Below are 15,283 nucleotides of genomic sequence, written 5' to 3'. Positions count from 1 at the left end.
CTATCATCATCATTATTATTATTATTTTTTACATATAATCTAATGTAATTTTCATTTTTTTATTGATAGCTGCTCTATATGGAGAACCCAGTTCATCCTTTGTTGTTCTTCTCCATGGTAAACCCGTCCTGTTAGTTGATGTAGGCCTTGGTGTACTGAAGTCATTCCGAGAAAATGTTGGTAAGTTTTCTCGTAAGATTCACTTCATCCTCATGCCATTCCGTTGGTACATGATCACATGAGATTGTGCTTATCTATTTGCAAGTCAATGTGGTAGTGAAACCTCGGCGTAGTTTTTCCTGCTCTGCCAAAGTCAAGCAACTGATTTGTATATACACGAAAGTATCAATGCACATTCGCGCAAACCAGAGCTGTTATTTCCTAATTTAATATCGTTATATGTTCCCTTCAAATACAGACTATTGGTGCCCTCTCAGTTCGATAGTGAATCTTACTTTAACAAAAATGAATAAATCGCGATTATACCATGCACAACCCAAGTTGAACAAAAAACATGGAATTTACACTCTGGTCGTTCTACGTCACGCGACAACGCACGTCTATGTCATGACAACGCGTGTCTACGTCATTGGTTCTGTTGTGTTCGAAATTCAAATATTCAAAATTGATATTACTTTCCCCATTTTTTCTTTTATACTGCTGGCGCTGGCATAACTGTGATATTCTCCAATATTATTCTTCACCCAATTCTTATGACCTACTGGTTTTGTCACTACTCGTCTAGTGACTCTAGTGACAAAGGCCCCTTATGTCACTCGTATTTTCCTTGGCTGAACGAAGAAAAAAATTGCAGAAAAACATCTAATTATCTTCCCTAGAGATTTGCTTATCCTGTCATATTTATGTTTTGCTTCTTCTCAGGGGATATATTTCCACCCAAAATATTCATCACTCATAATCACTCGGATCACTCCGGAGAATTGCCTTTAGGTTTATTCTTAACAGCGGAACAACTGAAAAAACTACAACAGTTAACCAAGTTCACTGTCATGGCTGGTCCAGAAGTTATACCACGACTAAGAGATCATCGAATGGATGAAGTTTACAGTGCAATACCAAAAGTACGTCCAAAAAGGTTTCTTTATGCGAACTGAAACTTTCCAATGCCTTCTCAGATTACCACTTAATAGTACTATCCATGTATCGTGGTTTGAGATTTTACATGTGTATCTGTAATATTGTAACTTGAATTTCAAATATCACTGCCCAAGGTCGTTTTGGACAACACTTGTGTATAAAGAAAGCAACTGAATCACAATTGTAGTGCGGAAGAGACGACCGAGAAAAATGGCGCCACACATTCAGTGCATTGCTGTTTTGGTTGTAACTATTCTCACATTTCCATGCAGGAACAACTTGAGCAATTTATTGAATGGAAAGACTGCAAAGAAGACGAGTCAGTGTATCTCGATGACGAAAAGAAAGTTTTCCTGAAAGCATACAGAAGTCAACATGCAGAGACATGTTACGGTAAGAATATCGCCAAACCAACCATATTCCCAGTATAATCACTTGTCCAAAAATTGTCGCCTGTTTGAAACTTTTCGTCACATCACAACTTTGTTTTAGTCTAAATTCACAGAAATAAATATAGTGTACGGCTCTATGTCAAAATGTTGGTTTCAAAATTATCAGATTCATAGAAAATCTCAAATATTAACTCTTAATTTTTTTTGTAAAATCAAATGTCCGGCCGTGAAGAGATTAGTACACAACACAATACCTTCACCAAGAGTTTGGTACACAAAACATGTTCAATTGAATTATGGTTTTATTATACTGATTGTGAATATACAGAAGGTATACTTCAAATATGGCCTAAATTGTTTGCATTTTCTCTTACAAAACAATACAGGGTTTGTGTTATTTTACAACGACACTCCAGTTCTTGGATACTCTGCTGACTCTGGTTACAATGAAGTCATGTACGATCATATATTCACTGCACCAACGGTCATCGTCGACGCACGAAGCAAGGGCAACAAGGAACACGCCTCAGTAAGTCATGCCTCAACATAGTTTCAAGTATGCCATATTGTGTATTATAAACCCCAAAGTGTTATGCTCTGATACCGATCTTGTTTTCTAGAGTTCTACTGTACCGTTGTTTGATAAGTTGATTCAAATGACAACGCAATGCTTGGGTTAAAACTGGATATCTTAGTGGTAAACTGGCACATTTAAAACAGCGATGTCACAATAACGGTGAAAATGACATTGTGACGAAAGAAATGTAACTATCCAACGTCACAATGACGATGCCAAAATTCAACTAGAATGGGAATCATGGGAAATGGGAATTATGGGAAATGGAAACACAATTTCGTCACAGGTTCAATGGCTATCTCAAACCTGTTGTTGAAGAATTTAGCGATTTGAAGAAAATCAAAGAAATATTATAATAACAAGTTTACAATTTACCAGTATGGCATAATTTCTTCTTTCAGTTTGACGAAGTGATTGGCTATTTGGACAATGGGAAGGTGCGTCATCTCTTGAATTTTATATGTGCTTTTTGGTATTTCCATCTTTTTTGTTATCCAGTTTTGTCAATGAATCACTGAATATACAAAATAGTACTCGGTTTAGTAAACGGGGAAACAGGTATTAGTTGAAAGAATTTACAAATTTTGTACCGTGAACATGAATTGCATATCCATTTATGAACATGCAGTTAATCATACAGCTATGTTGAATCAGTAAAATACGACGTTATTCGGGAAGTAGCGGGCTGGAAAGGTTTTGTTCTACAACTGCCGACATCAGACCGTGGACAAATGGAACCTGTTACAAACAGGGAAAGTAAACAACTGAATTGGATTACAGTACAGAGACTTGTATTACATTCCATCATTTGATAAGAAGAGTTGTATGGCCACTTTACATAATAGTTCACATTCACAAACAGGTTCTGTTCGTCCACAGTCTGACATTGGCCTGACACAGTGTAATTACAAAAGGCAAGATAATCATATATGTGACGTACGACTACATATTTTTGGATTAAAACAATTTTCCTCCCTTGAAATAAGAGAATTTTTACTTCATATACTACAAAAAAAGTTTCACGTTTTGATAATGCGCTTGAATTTTCATCTTTATTTTAGAGGGACACGAAGGTGTTAATCATTGGTTATGGTACAACGGAAGAATATCCCATCGATAGAGAACTTCCTCAACTTGAACAAATGCATCGTGGAACAACTTATACACTGTGGCCAATAGATAAAACTTGTCATGTAGGTAGGGCAAAATCTGGCAAAGAAATGCAGCAAAAGTATAAGAAACTCGAAGAAGCGGTATAGATCATAATTAGAATGCGGACACCTGTTTTGGTTCTGATGTACACCTTACCTAGTACCTCCGAATTCCAATCTTTCCGATACATTTTTATCCAAAGGATTGATCATGTCCCGAACCAATAATAGTTCGTCGCAGTGGATGACTAAACTACTACCAAACCAGTGAGACTATAGAGTTTGAATTAGGTGGCACAGTGTTTTTTATGTCTTGCTCAATGTTTTTTGTTGGGAAGTACACAAACAGAATACAGACACAAAATAAGTGATATAGTTGATCTCACTGTGAACACAAATCCACATCACTGTTGGATTGGACACTTGCAAGGAAGTTCAAACACAAAACTGTTAATATTTGTGGTCGAAGTGACATAGTGTGTGTGTGTGTGTGTGTGTGTGTGTGTGTGTGTGTGTGTGTGTGTGTGCACGCTATCAGTGACTGTATTGTTTTTTATAATTCATGACAAAAAAGTTGGGCGAGACATAAAAACACATCGTGCCGCCAAATTCAAACTATATTCTCTCTAGTTTTCATTATATCTTAAATGTACTCACACTAATTGTCGTATAGGCTAGTTTTCATCCAATTCTTTATTGTAGAAATATTGTTGTAACTTTGTTGAAGATATTGACTCCAAATTTTCAGAGTTTGCGACACACATGTAATGTAGTTTCCACAGTGACTTGTAAACTTAAAAGTCTGGCTCAAAATTCTTTCACTTTACTTGCTAAATGGGAACTGTTATGTTTTTGAAAAAATGTTCACCCTACTTATCAACCCCCTTTCATTCTTATACTATCATTTTGTTCATTTCTATCACAATTTACAAATTTCGTTAATACATCTTTTCTTGGTTTACTCACAGTTTTGTTAAAGCACGTGTTGCACTTTCATTTGGCTGTGTCGAATTCCGAACACTATACATGGTCGAAGTGACATAGAATGTAACATTTAATGTGTGTGTGTGTGTGTGTGTGTGTGTGTGTGTGTGTGTGTACGCTATCAGCGTGACTGTATTGTTTTTTATAATTCATGACAACGAATGTTGTGTGAGACATAAAAACACACCGTGCCGCCAAATTCAAACCCTGTATTCTCTCTAGTTTTCTAGTATCTTAAATGTACTCACACTAAATCCAACCCCACACATGTAATGTAGTTTCCACAGTGACTTGTAAACTTAAAAGTCTGGCTCAAAATTCTTTCATTTTACTGACTAAATGGGAACTGTTATGCTTTTGAAAAAATGTTCACCCTACTTATCAACCCCCTTTCATTCTTATACTATCATTTTGTTCACTTGTATCACAATTTACAAATTTCGTTAATACATCTTTTCTGGGTTTACTCACTGTTTTGTTAAAGCACGTGTTGCACTTTTCATTTGGCTGTGTCGAATTCAAAACACTATATATGGCGACCCTTTGTCCCTGTATATCAGTATTTTACGTTTTGCTGTGTCAGTATCTATACAATATTTTAGTTGTGTATATTTGGTTTGTATTTGGTGTAGGGGAACCACATCGTTGTCTTTTTTCTTAGGGGATATAATAAAGTTTCCTTGTGTATGATATATTGTCTTTTGTATGATTTGTCCATCACATCCAAGTTACATGATTCAGATATGCAAATACCGTAATTCAAGTCGAGTTAACGGAGCTCACATTTCCAGCGTTACATCCATACTAGTAAAGGACCGATCAGAATTTACGGGGGAGGGAGGGGTCTGAGGAGAAAAAGGTTTGTCACAATATTTTTCGAAACCCCCCCCCCTCTTTCGCGCTCTCAAAAAAGTTCACGTCCCCTGCCCGAAATGAACCTAAGAATTTTCGTTGCCCCCCCCCCCCCCAAGTTACACAGAATTTTCATCTGTGGAATTATACGGTGCCCCTACCTCTCACCTTTTGGAGATCACAATAACAATTGTATGATGGTACACTACATTAAAATAACAATAGCAATCGACTTCAGCGTCCATACAGCAGAACAATAAGATATTTCTTTACAAATAAATCTGGGCTCTGGAATGAGAAGTGTTACATTGGACCTCAGACCACAGTTTTTTTTTGATCTGAGATTGGACTGTAACCTTTCTTGGAGATACTTGGTCAGTCTTGAGAAACAGCATCCCCATGCTATATGATCGCTAGCAGTGATGGTGTGTGAGAGGGTGTGTCTCCTTGCCATGGTGTGAACCTTTTGTGAAAATAAGGACATGTATTAATAGGCCATTAAGGGGCATAATATTTCAAACTATGCACGTGCACATTATTGGAATCCAAAGAGTACTGGCATATTGTCTTCAATACCCACTTTTAACCCCCCCCCCCCCCGTTACTATCAATACGTTACTAGAATATGGCTATATTGGCCACATTTGAAACTATAAAGAGACATCAAGGCAACACACACACATTCGTTTGGTTACAGACTGGTTCATAATTAAATATATGGTAGGTAAATATAATGGCGACTGGCGAGGCCGCAAGAAATTTTGCAAATGCACCCGGTAAACGACCGCTCCTTACGTTTGATAAGGGTCAAATCAAGAGCAAAATATTCATAACCCCCCCCCCCTTCAGACCATCAGAATTTTCATGCCTCTCCCCTTTCGCACCTCCATTTTTTTATGTCCCCATTTTCTCCTTAGCCCCCCCCCTCCGTAAATTCTGCTTGCGTCCTAATTAAGCTGACGAGTTGGACTTTTACTTCTAAGACTTCTTACAGCATTCATTCATTGCACGTACCGTATTGTACACATTACAAATGCTCATATTATAATATCCCCAAGCACCGTCCTCCAAAATGAAGTGCGCCTAACATGCCCCGGGCAGGAAATGCCAGTCCGTAAAGTTTTTTCATGCGCCAAAACAAATCCGACCACAACGACAGCAACGACATCGGCTGTCCTTGACTTTAAGTAATTCACCGGTCAAAGTTCACGGATTTCCGCTTATCACCGCATGATGACGTGTGCGGGATTTCCCCATTTACCAAACGATATATATAGACAGAACAGCTACCAGGTTGGGCATTATACCACCGAGGAAGCGAGTTGCTAGAAGGGTGGAAGTCTTCTTGTATTCAACATTTCACGACTCGTGAAAACCACGGCAGTGTAAAAAACAGCCAAATCTCTCATTACACTATATCAGCTATCTCCAAGTACGTCGCTACGGTCGCCGTGGAACCGTGTGAAATCGTCGCAGACCGTACAGATAGGAACGACGTACCATGGGTGGAGATTCAAAGGTTTTTCTCTTCCTGATTGTCTACCATCTTGTTGGTGTTTGGCCTTGTTTTGGAGCTGATGTGGGTAAGTTTAAGTAAGTCTTTTATAATTTAGGCGAGTGTTACCATGGTTACGACTACGGGTACATGACTTTCACCTCAAACAAGTTGAGTTGAATAGTACATACATACCACAGGCACTTGTTTCCCCGAGATGTGTTTCTGAATACAGTTATATCAATAATATTGAGGTACTTGATAAATAATATATTATATATGAAAGGGGGTAAAATAACACGGGTTTCTAGGATCGCCGCTAAGTCCACACACCGCGAAAAGTTTATATTTGGCGGTGAGTGGAGGTGTAAAGCGTAACGATAATGTGTAGGGACTAGTCGACTAATATAGTACACGGTATCGAAAATCATACACGATAAACAGGAACTTGCTTGTCAATACCTTCAGAGACGATTGCTGAGTAGAATGTGACGTCATGACACTACTTAATTGAAGGCCAAACCTGATTATGTCAAACACTATCACAGCGATTCACCAAAATTGGTAAAAACTTGAAAAGCTTATACGCGTTTTGATTAGTTGATAAGAATTTGATACACGTAAACATAATTCTACAACTGTAATGCCAAAGCTTCCTGATTGTTCACAATGGTCTAAGAATTAAAATTAAAACTACTATTGCGTTTGTTTTTAAATTCTTATCCTAGTTAACTTTCCAAATGGAAGTGTTCACCATAACTTTATTTAACTTACAAGATTAATTCAATATTATGTATTTTTTTGTTAGGTTATATTTGGCACGTGACAGACTTTCATTATGACCCAGACTACACGGCAGGAGACTACCCGGCATCTAGCTGTCGTGATCTTGGAGGTGAGACTCCAAACTACTGGGGCGACTACCGATGTGACTCGCCATGGGCCCTCATCAACTCGTCTGTTTACGCTATGCAAGCCATTAAGGAAAAGCCAGATTTTATCATATGGACGGGGTGAGTACGAGAGAGAAGGAGAGAGAGAGAGAGAGAGAGAGAGAGAGAGAGAGAGAGAGAGAGAGAGAGAGAGAGAGAGAGAGAGAGAGAGAGAGAGAGAGAGAGAGAGAGAGAGAGAGAGAGAGAGAGAGAGAGAGAGAGACAGACAGACAGACAGACAGACAGACAGACAGACAGACAGAGACAGAGACAGAGACAGACAGACAGACAGACAGACAGACAGACAGAGTCAGACAGAGACAGAGGGAGCAGAGACAGAGAGAGCAGAGACAGAGATAGACAGAGACAGAGACAGGGACAGACAGACAGACAAATAGACAGACAGACAGACAGACAGACAGAGAGACAGAGAGAGCAGACAGACAGAGATAGACAGAGACAGAGAGAGACAGACAGACAGACACATACAGAGAGAGAGCAGAGAAAGACAGACAGACAGACAGACAGACAGACAGACAGACAGACAGACAGACAGGCAGACACACACACACAGGTAGACAGGAACACATGGAGACAGACCGACAAAGAGAAATATAGAATGAGGAAGATACAGAGAAAGAGACAGAGAGAAGGAGAGAGAGTTCAGGACAAGTTTCTTTAGACGCCAACAATCAGTTATCTCCCTTACACTATTCCTTTCATGTTACAGAGATGACACACCCCATGTACCAAATGATAATCTAAGCACGCAAAAAGTTATAAATATCATTTCGAACTTGACGTCATTGTTGATGGATGCTTTCCCAAATATCAAAGTATTTCCAGTGCTCGGTAACCATGACTACCACCCTAAACATATGATGCCACCTGAGCCAAATGACGTGTATGGAAACGTTACTTTATTATGGGACGAGTGGTTGAATCCATACTCCGATGCACTAAATACTTTTAAACAAGGTAAGAATTCACATGAGATCATGATGTAGCCAAATTTTGGTTTTGTATGATCTCAAAGGACTCTAATTTTAGATTCCGGCAACGACAACATCATGTATGATCTCCCGCGATGTGATATAACCTGTTAAGTGACGATATGTTTTGCACGACATGTTATGTCATGTATGGAAATGGTATGCTATCAGTCTGGTCTTGGTGTGGCCTTGAATTCTAGATCTTAGCTTAGAATCCGTTTTCTTACAGTAGAAAAGAAAAAGACCTGGCTATATATCATAGCCAATGGTATAGTATGTATGATGTGGTACGGTGTACGTGCGTGGTGCATTTAGTCTCAGACCACGAAAGAGAGGTGGTCTGAGCTAAAGTATATGATATCCGTGTACACATGAGCTAGCTGGCACTGTTGTTAAGTTCGCCACTAGAGGGCGACCCGAAAGCTCGCCAAGCGAGTGCGAAGTGTACATGTACATCATAGAGTAGCGATCATCGGTCCGTCAGGTTTCGTAGTTAGAATCACGTGCTGAGAGAACAGTGTATTAAGATGTGATATGGCATGGCATGACGTAACAAAGTTGGTGTTCAAATTGTGGATGTGTGTTGTAGTATTTGTGATACACCACTTCACGTGTGTAAACCCTTTGTTTTACGAGTACACGATTTACACGATTGCATTGACATTGTGTAAAATTGCACTGGCTCGGTGCGATATCCAGGTATTGCACTGGTACGATACAATATCCAGATAATGCTCTATACTAGAACAAAATTGCATTTGTATTGAACATGTAGTCAAAAATTGAATAAAGTATAGAATAAATAACATATGTTAGGTTATAAAGCATTATTTCTCAGACACAGATGCAACAATTGTAGTGCCAGGTACTTTTTTAGCTTTTTAAATTTTGTGCTTTACATTCCTCCAGGGTTTGCACTCAAAACTAACTTTAGTGCAAATCCACGAGCAATAAAAAAACTCAAAAACAAAACCCAATGCAACAATTCTATTGTAACTAGTCTCAGACTGTACAATTGTCACTTCAAAAATAGATTCCAATACCAACTCCTTGTTTACATCAGGGCCAGAGAATATATGGTGATCAAATTCGCGGTCTTTTTACAGGTCGAAAATAGAAATATAACAACACAGCTAGAGTGACATATGAATCGACTTGACAATCATACAGTATGGCTGTACACCCAAACAACACTGTCAGAAAAATGGTAAATGGTGCCCTCTATCTTGCTGGTAATTTTCGTAGGTTTTGATAATTTAGGAAGCTGATAAATTTTAGAGAACATTTTATCCAAAATCGTACCACACTGGGTACATACAGACGAGAACTTCACTGACTGTTCATGATATGACGTATAGTAGAATGTCCATTTTAGTAAAATTGTAGCTATTAGACTTTAAATACAGAGGGGCGAAAGTGATACCCCAGTAGTCAGTGAAATCACGTAAGATTTTGAGGCACACACAGTCGGTTTCAAGTCTTGTGGACAAAAACAAACAATTCAGAAGGTGACGTAGATATTTCGAGGACACGAGGGTTATATTTTACTCACCAGTCTGTTCCTGAAATCATAGAGAAGCCACCAAACTAGATTACTATCTACAAACGTAGAGTGTCCACGTCATGACTGCCCTATCAAATCAACATCAACTCCCGGAATGACACGATTGCAACTGATAGAAACACGTGTTCCACAAGTGCCAGATGGATGAAATAAATTGGCCAATCACTGGCCTGTTGCATGCAATGTGCCAATGACTTGCTAATTTGTGTACACATCCTCAACCCCGATTGGCTAACGTGTAACCATACACAGGTGTGTTTGCTCTGTCCATTCGAAATCATAATCTTCCCAACCCTTTCAGTAGTGTCATGACACCATCAGTTTTTTTGATGGTGTTATTCAGCTGCATTTAACTATATTGGGCCAAGAAATTTTATGTTTTAATAATAAGTTTGTAGACATGCGATTGGGGCGAACGTGGTGTAAGCTGTTTAATGAACTCTAGTCGAGCTATAGTGCAGACATTGCACCAACCGAGAGCGTAGCTGCACTATAGCCCTCCTCCTGATATGAAATACCATTTACTCGTCACAGTGACGTACCATATATGACATCTAATTTGTGTGTGAATGCTTTCAGCTGCCTACTACACAGCCGAGTACAAGCCAGGACAAAGAATCGTGGGGTTAAACACTGTGTATTACTACACCAACGATAAAGTGACGGAAGATATGGATGACCCGGGTGACCAATTTCAATGGCTGGAGAGTGTTCTTCAAAATGCGACAGAAAAAAATGAAAAGGTAGGCCCATCCCGCAACACACTTTAAAATTTCATCATTCGTCGCATCCCCTACATTCTACATTGCACACTGATGTACCAGAAAAGGTCATCACTTTATTTGAATACAGTATAATGCAAAACAGACTTAACATTGATGTTAGTGCCTGAAACAGTCTATTTGACATAACCCCAGTATTTTACGACAAGTAACTCATCCTTGTCAAAGTTTTCTGCTGACAAGTAATATATTTGCACGTCTGTGTTGAATATCAACAAAGCCATACTGTTGTTCACGATGCTCAAAATACGGTATTAGAAATGTTTGTCCTTCGTTCAGACTATTCTGTATGGGATGTGCAAACACCCCCATTTATTGTAATTGTCAGGGAGTACATACATGTATACGAATTTATTTTCTTTTAGGTATATATTATCGGCCATGTGCCACCAGGAAAATTTGAACGCCACGCTGGAAAATCTTGGTTTTATGAAAGGTTCAACAAACGTTATATCGAGATCGTCAGAAAATTCCATGACGTCATCACTGGCCAATTCTACGCTCACCAGCATGATGACAGTTTCAGGCTATTCTACGATGAGACAGGTATGTATGACATTATACGGTACATTCCTTCTCTGTCAAAACTGCCAACATCGTTTATAAAGTTCACTTTTAAAGACACAATTTTCCTGATTGACACATATATTCTTGCTAACTGTTTAATATGTCTTCATCTTGTTGTATGTCATTTTTTTTAGCATAATGGGTTAACGCGTAGTGAAACTATTTTCTTTCAAATTAGGTAACCCTGTCAATTCGCTATTTCTGGCTCCTGCTGTAACTCCATGGAATACTACTTTGTCTGGAGTTGGACCTAATAATCCTGGTATAAGACTTTTTGAATTCGACCGCAACACTTGGGAAATCCTGGACATTAAACAGTACTACTTGGACCTAGCCACTACAGGTGACCTGACAACATCCAGTTGGGAACTAGAGTACTCCGCCAAATCAGCTTACGCTATTCCTGACGTCACTACTCCATCTCTGCAGCAATTAGTCGATTCATTCAGAGATCAGTCTAGCACTACCTTCGATAAATATTACCTGTATAACAGTGTTAGCTATGACAAGAGTAAGTGCGATGCTCAGTGCAAGGTTGAACAGTTATGCGCAGTTACTGAAGTCGATTTCGATGAATATGCCTCTTGCCTAGCCGATGGCCTGACGGGAAATGCGGTACGCCCCTTGGCGACTCTTTTTGTCCAGGCTGTCATGTTTGTTCTACAGTACCTGTTGTGAGAATCACAGTTAGAGTTCCCCACATTTGCATGGGGCACAGTTAGAAATTCAAATCACTCAAATTCTTACTTTATTCAGATGTAAACTGAAATTACCTACAATTTAGAGTTTGCATTCGCAAGATATGCAAATGTTTCATTAATAGTCATATGATGGTTATCAAAACCCAGTCAGTCCTTGCATTACCACATAGAAGATTGCGCATCATTAGAATTGAGGTAGTAGTTATAGAAATACTGATAAACAAACCTACAGGCAGGCAGGCGGACAGACAGACAGACAGACAGACAACGCTATAACATTATCTCCCTTATAGGGCTAATTTTCAATTCCAGGTCAGTGTCTTGACACTTCCCAACATGTATTAAGCCAACATTGTCACGAATACAGTTAAAAAAAACGCAACTATTTTCTAAAATACAGTGAAATACAGTAAAATTCATAATACCGATGTCAAACATTAGTCATAAACATGTAATACTCTCTAAAATGACTGTTTCATAGACACTCTATGAGCTCTATGAGTGTACATGTGTTACACGGTCGAAGTCGCCGAGCAGCTTAATCCGACCAGTGCTTATAATTATGTGCAGAGTAGGACGTAAAAATATACGAGTAACAGAATTAGTATTACTGCATGCGTATATTAATAAAAACTATTGGGGGTAACAATACTGAATTCTTCATTTATTAACATTATTTAGTACTTACATGGCTTAAAAATTATGTAATTTACATACTTTAGTAAATAAATAACCCATAACCGAAAAAAAATGACGTCAAAGTAAATGCAAATTATTTTCATTAAATGCAAATGTACACACCAATAAAATAATGCAATCTGAATAATCTTGAATATTCACAGTGATGTCAAGTTTGAAACGAAGAAACGAAATACTGATTATATGATTAATAAAAGATTTCCTTTTTAAAGTAATGATGCTTCTTTTCATCTGTTTCTTAAGTTCATTATTCACAGCGAGGAAAATTGACCAGAAATGACATTCAAAGCAACACCATATACCTAGTATTGAGATTATAACTTTTACTAAGACATCTAGAAAATTGATTTATTACGTATCAAGTAGCTGTTGCTATTACTCAATGTCTACAACATACGACTTTTATCCAATGAAATGACTTACTAAATTTTTTTTAACTGTCTTCCGAAAGTCTGGGTCATCGACATATCAGCGATCTCCCGGTACTGTCCAGAAGCTTACCGCAAACCTAAATTTCGTTACGAAAATACTTTCAAGTCCATACTCGAAGTCGACATTGTAAATAAGTATATATATACATATAATTATATATACATGGACCTTGTGTGACACAATATTAGTGTTCATCTAAAGCCACTCTGGTAACAATTTAATATGAATAGAATAGACGAAAACAAACTTACACAAACAAGGCTAGATTTGTTTCATTTTACAACACTTCATCTCGTACACTTTTCACATACGTTCTCTTTTTTCCGTAATATACCCTGTGTATTCACATTCCCTGTATGTGAATTCCATAGCATATAGAGATTCACACAACCAAATCGGGTGTCAAATCAGGGACCAAAAACCTAACTGAACCGTCTTATAGCTAGTCTCCCGGTGCGGTGATATCATAATGACCGCGCCACTTGAACTGTTTTAGAGGCAGATATCAGGCTTACACAATGATACAGTAAAGACATACGTGGGAGAGAAATGCGGTAATTACAACGAATCGAACCGTCTTGGTTAATTCTAATGAGAGTGATAACATATTGTTAAGTAACTGTCAGGAAATATTTTGGAAAGTTAACGTACTGTCCTAGAGTTTTGGCTGGTCTTTCCAAAAAGCAGGATGGTATATGTACATGAATTTAAAAGTATACTGCTTGGCAGCATCGAAAGTAAATTACCGGTAGATATATATTCACTATCTGAGTATTATAGTTTGGTATATAATGACTGTTCTATGAAAAAAATTCGTCACAAAGATCAATCCTTCACAAAATTAACATAATTCAACACTTAGAATTGTCATACATGTCATAAAAAAATCTTGAAATTCTAAGATGTTTTATGAAACACGTTTGAAATATTTTTTGTACAAAATGCACACATGAGTACTAATGAATATTTTGACGCAGGAGACAAAATAATTCGAATACTGTATATTGACAATTTTTTGACGTTATTTAAAGATCAGTAGTCGTCTGGTGCGCATGTCTGGTGGAAATACCTCTTTTTGTTATTGACAAATGTAGTGTGTCGCGTCGCGAGCACAATGTAAGTTCTTACCCGTCCTCTTACATTCCAGTCACTAAGCTGAATGTGGCTATTTTACATGATGCAAGAGTTCACTCGGGGAAAATTCTTTCGAAAATAAATAAATAAATGAATGAATGAATGTAAATTTGTTAGCAAAACACAGTTTTGCATTAACTTGCCTAATTATTGACCAGGTCTTAGTAGAGTGGACACCCTGAGGCGGACAAATGCTGTGCTTTAAAAATCATGCAAAATCAAAACAATTTAATTGTCGTTTGCTTGCTAAGTCAAACGTTTGATGTAAATGGCAACCAAAACTGAAAAGTAATACTTTATTTTGGAGGGCTTTACTGTTATTTGTCGTGTTTTGACTGATTCAGAAATATCTTTCTCAACCAAGGCTACAAAACACATGAAGCTTGTCTTTGAGAACACACCATCAATATTACTACTAACACCATCCTTTAATTTCCGAACGAATAAGTGTAACAAATTTTGTCCTGAGTATAAATGTTTATCAAAAAGTGAAAGATTGTAACTATTTATGCAAATATCTAACTACATAATATGTCGTTTAATATCGCCCTAAAATTATTCAGAAGTGTAAATTACAGTCAATGCACAAAAGAGAAGTGTTTCATTTTGAAATCTTTGTAGACCATAAACATGAGGATAAATACTGAGTTTATATTATGATTACAATTAAGAATAAAATGTATGTACATATAGAGTGATTAAAATGTATATCAACTAGTTATGAATTATGCAAATTAGTAGTTAGTGAGTTAACAAGGAAGTTAGCAATGTAAAATGAGGGGACTGTGCGACTATTCCGATTTAAATATGCAGCTGTTCAGAATGGGATGAACTAAAAAAAACAACCAAAGATTAAAAAAAAACATTCTTTTGATTTTCGAGCTTAAGTATATCACCATCTGATCTAGAAATACATAGTATTATATCTCGT

The 15,283-nt window shown here is 37.7% G+C and overlaps 2 protein-coding genes across 5 annotated transcripts in view; both read left to right on the top strand.

The window, feature by feature from the left end:
* Positions 1-3,705, top strand: part of LOC144449559 (uncharacterized) — a 14,198-nt gene extending 10,493 nt beyond the window's left edge. For all 3 annotated transcript variants that reach the window (XM_078140109.1, XM_078140110.1, XM_078140111.1), the window contains 6 exons: positions 70-180; positions 883-1,082; positions 1,371-1,491; positions 1,877-2,019; positions 2,469-2,504; positions 3,129-3,705. In XM_078140109.1, the coding sequence (XP_077996235.1) occupies positions 70-180; positions 883-1,082; positions 1,371-1,491; positions 1,877-2,019; positions 2,469-2,504; positions 3,129-3,326 (809 nt within the window). In that variant the 3' untranslated portion in view covers positions 3,327-3,705. The remainder of the gene's footprint in view (positions 1-69; positions 181-882; positions 1,083-1,370; positions 1,492-1,876; positions 2,020-2,468; positions 2,505-3,128) is intronic.
* A 2,597-nt stretch (positions 3,706-6,302) lies between these two features.
* On the top strand, positions 6,303-12,677 carry LOC144448922 (acid sphingomyelinase-like phosphodiesterase 3b). 2 transcript variants are annotated; one of them, XM_078139290.1, is made up of 6 exons: positions 6,303-6,647; positions 7,358-7,562; positions 8,212-8,459; positions 10,617-10,780; positions 11,185-11,365; positions 11,565-12,677. In XM_078139290.1, exons 1-6 carry the CDS (start codon positions 6,632-6,634, stop codon positions 12,062-12,064), a joined length of 1,314 nt encoding a protein of 437 aa, XP_077995416.1. In that variant the 5' UTR covers positions 6,303-6,631; the 3' UTR covers positions 12,065-12,677. The 2 variants fall into 2 exon arrangements, with proteins under 2 accessions (XP_077995416.1, XP_077995415.1); XM_078139289.1 differs by having other exon boundaries at positions 6,304-6,637.
* Positions 12,678-15,283: the final 2,606 nt, after the last annotated feature.

The sequence above is a fragment of the Glandiceps talaboti genome, chromosome 18 (genome assembly GCF_964340395.1).
Source record: "Glandiceps talaboti chromosome 18, keGlaTala1.1, whole genome shotgun sequence".
NCBI classification, from domain to species: Eukaryota; Metazoa; Hemichordata; class Enteropneusta; family Spengelidae; genus Glandiceps; species Glandiceps talaboti.
Note: the sequence above shows the minus strand (reverse complement) of the source record. Positions and strands in the feature narration are given on the sequence as shown.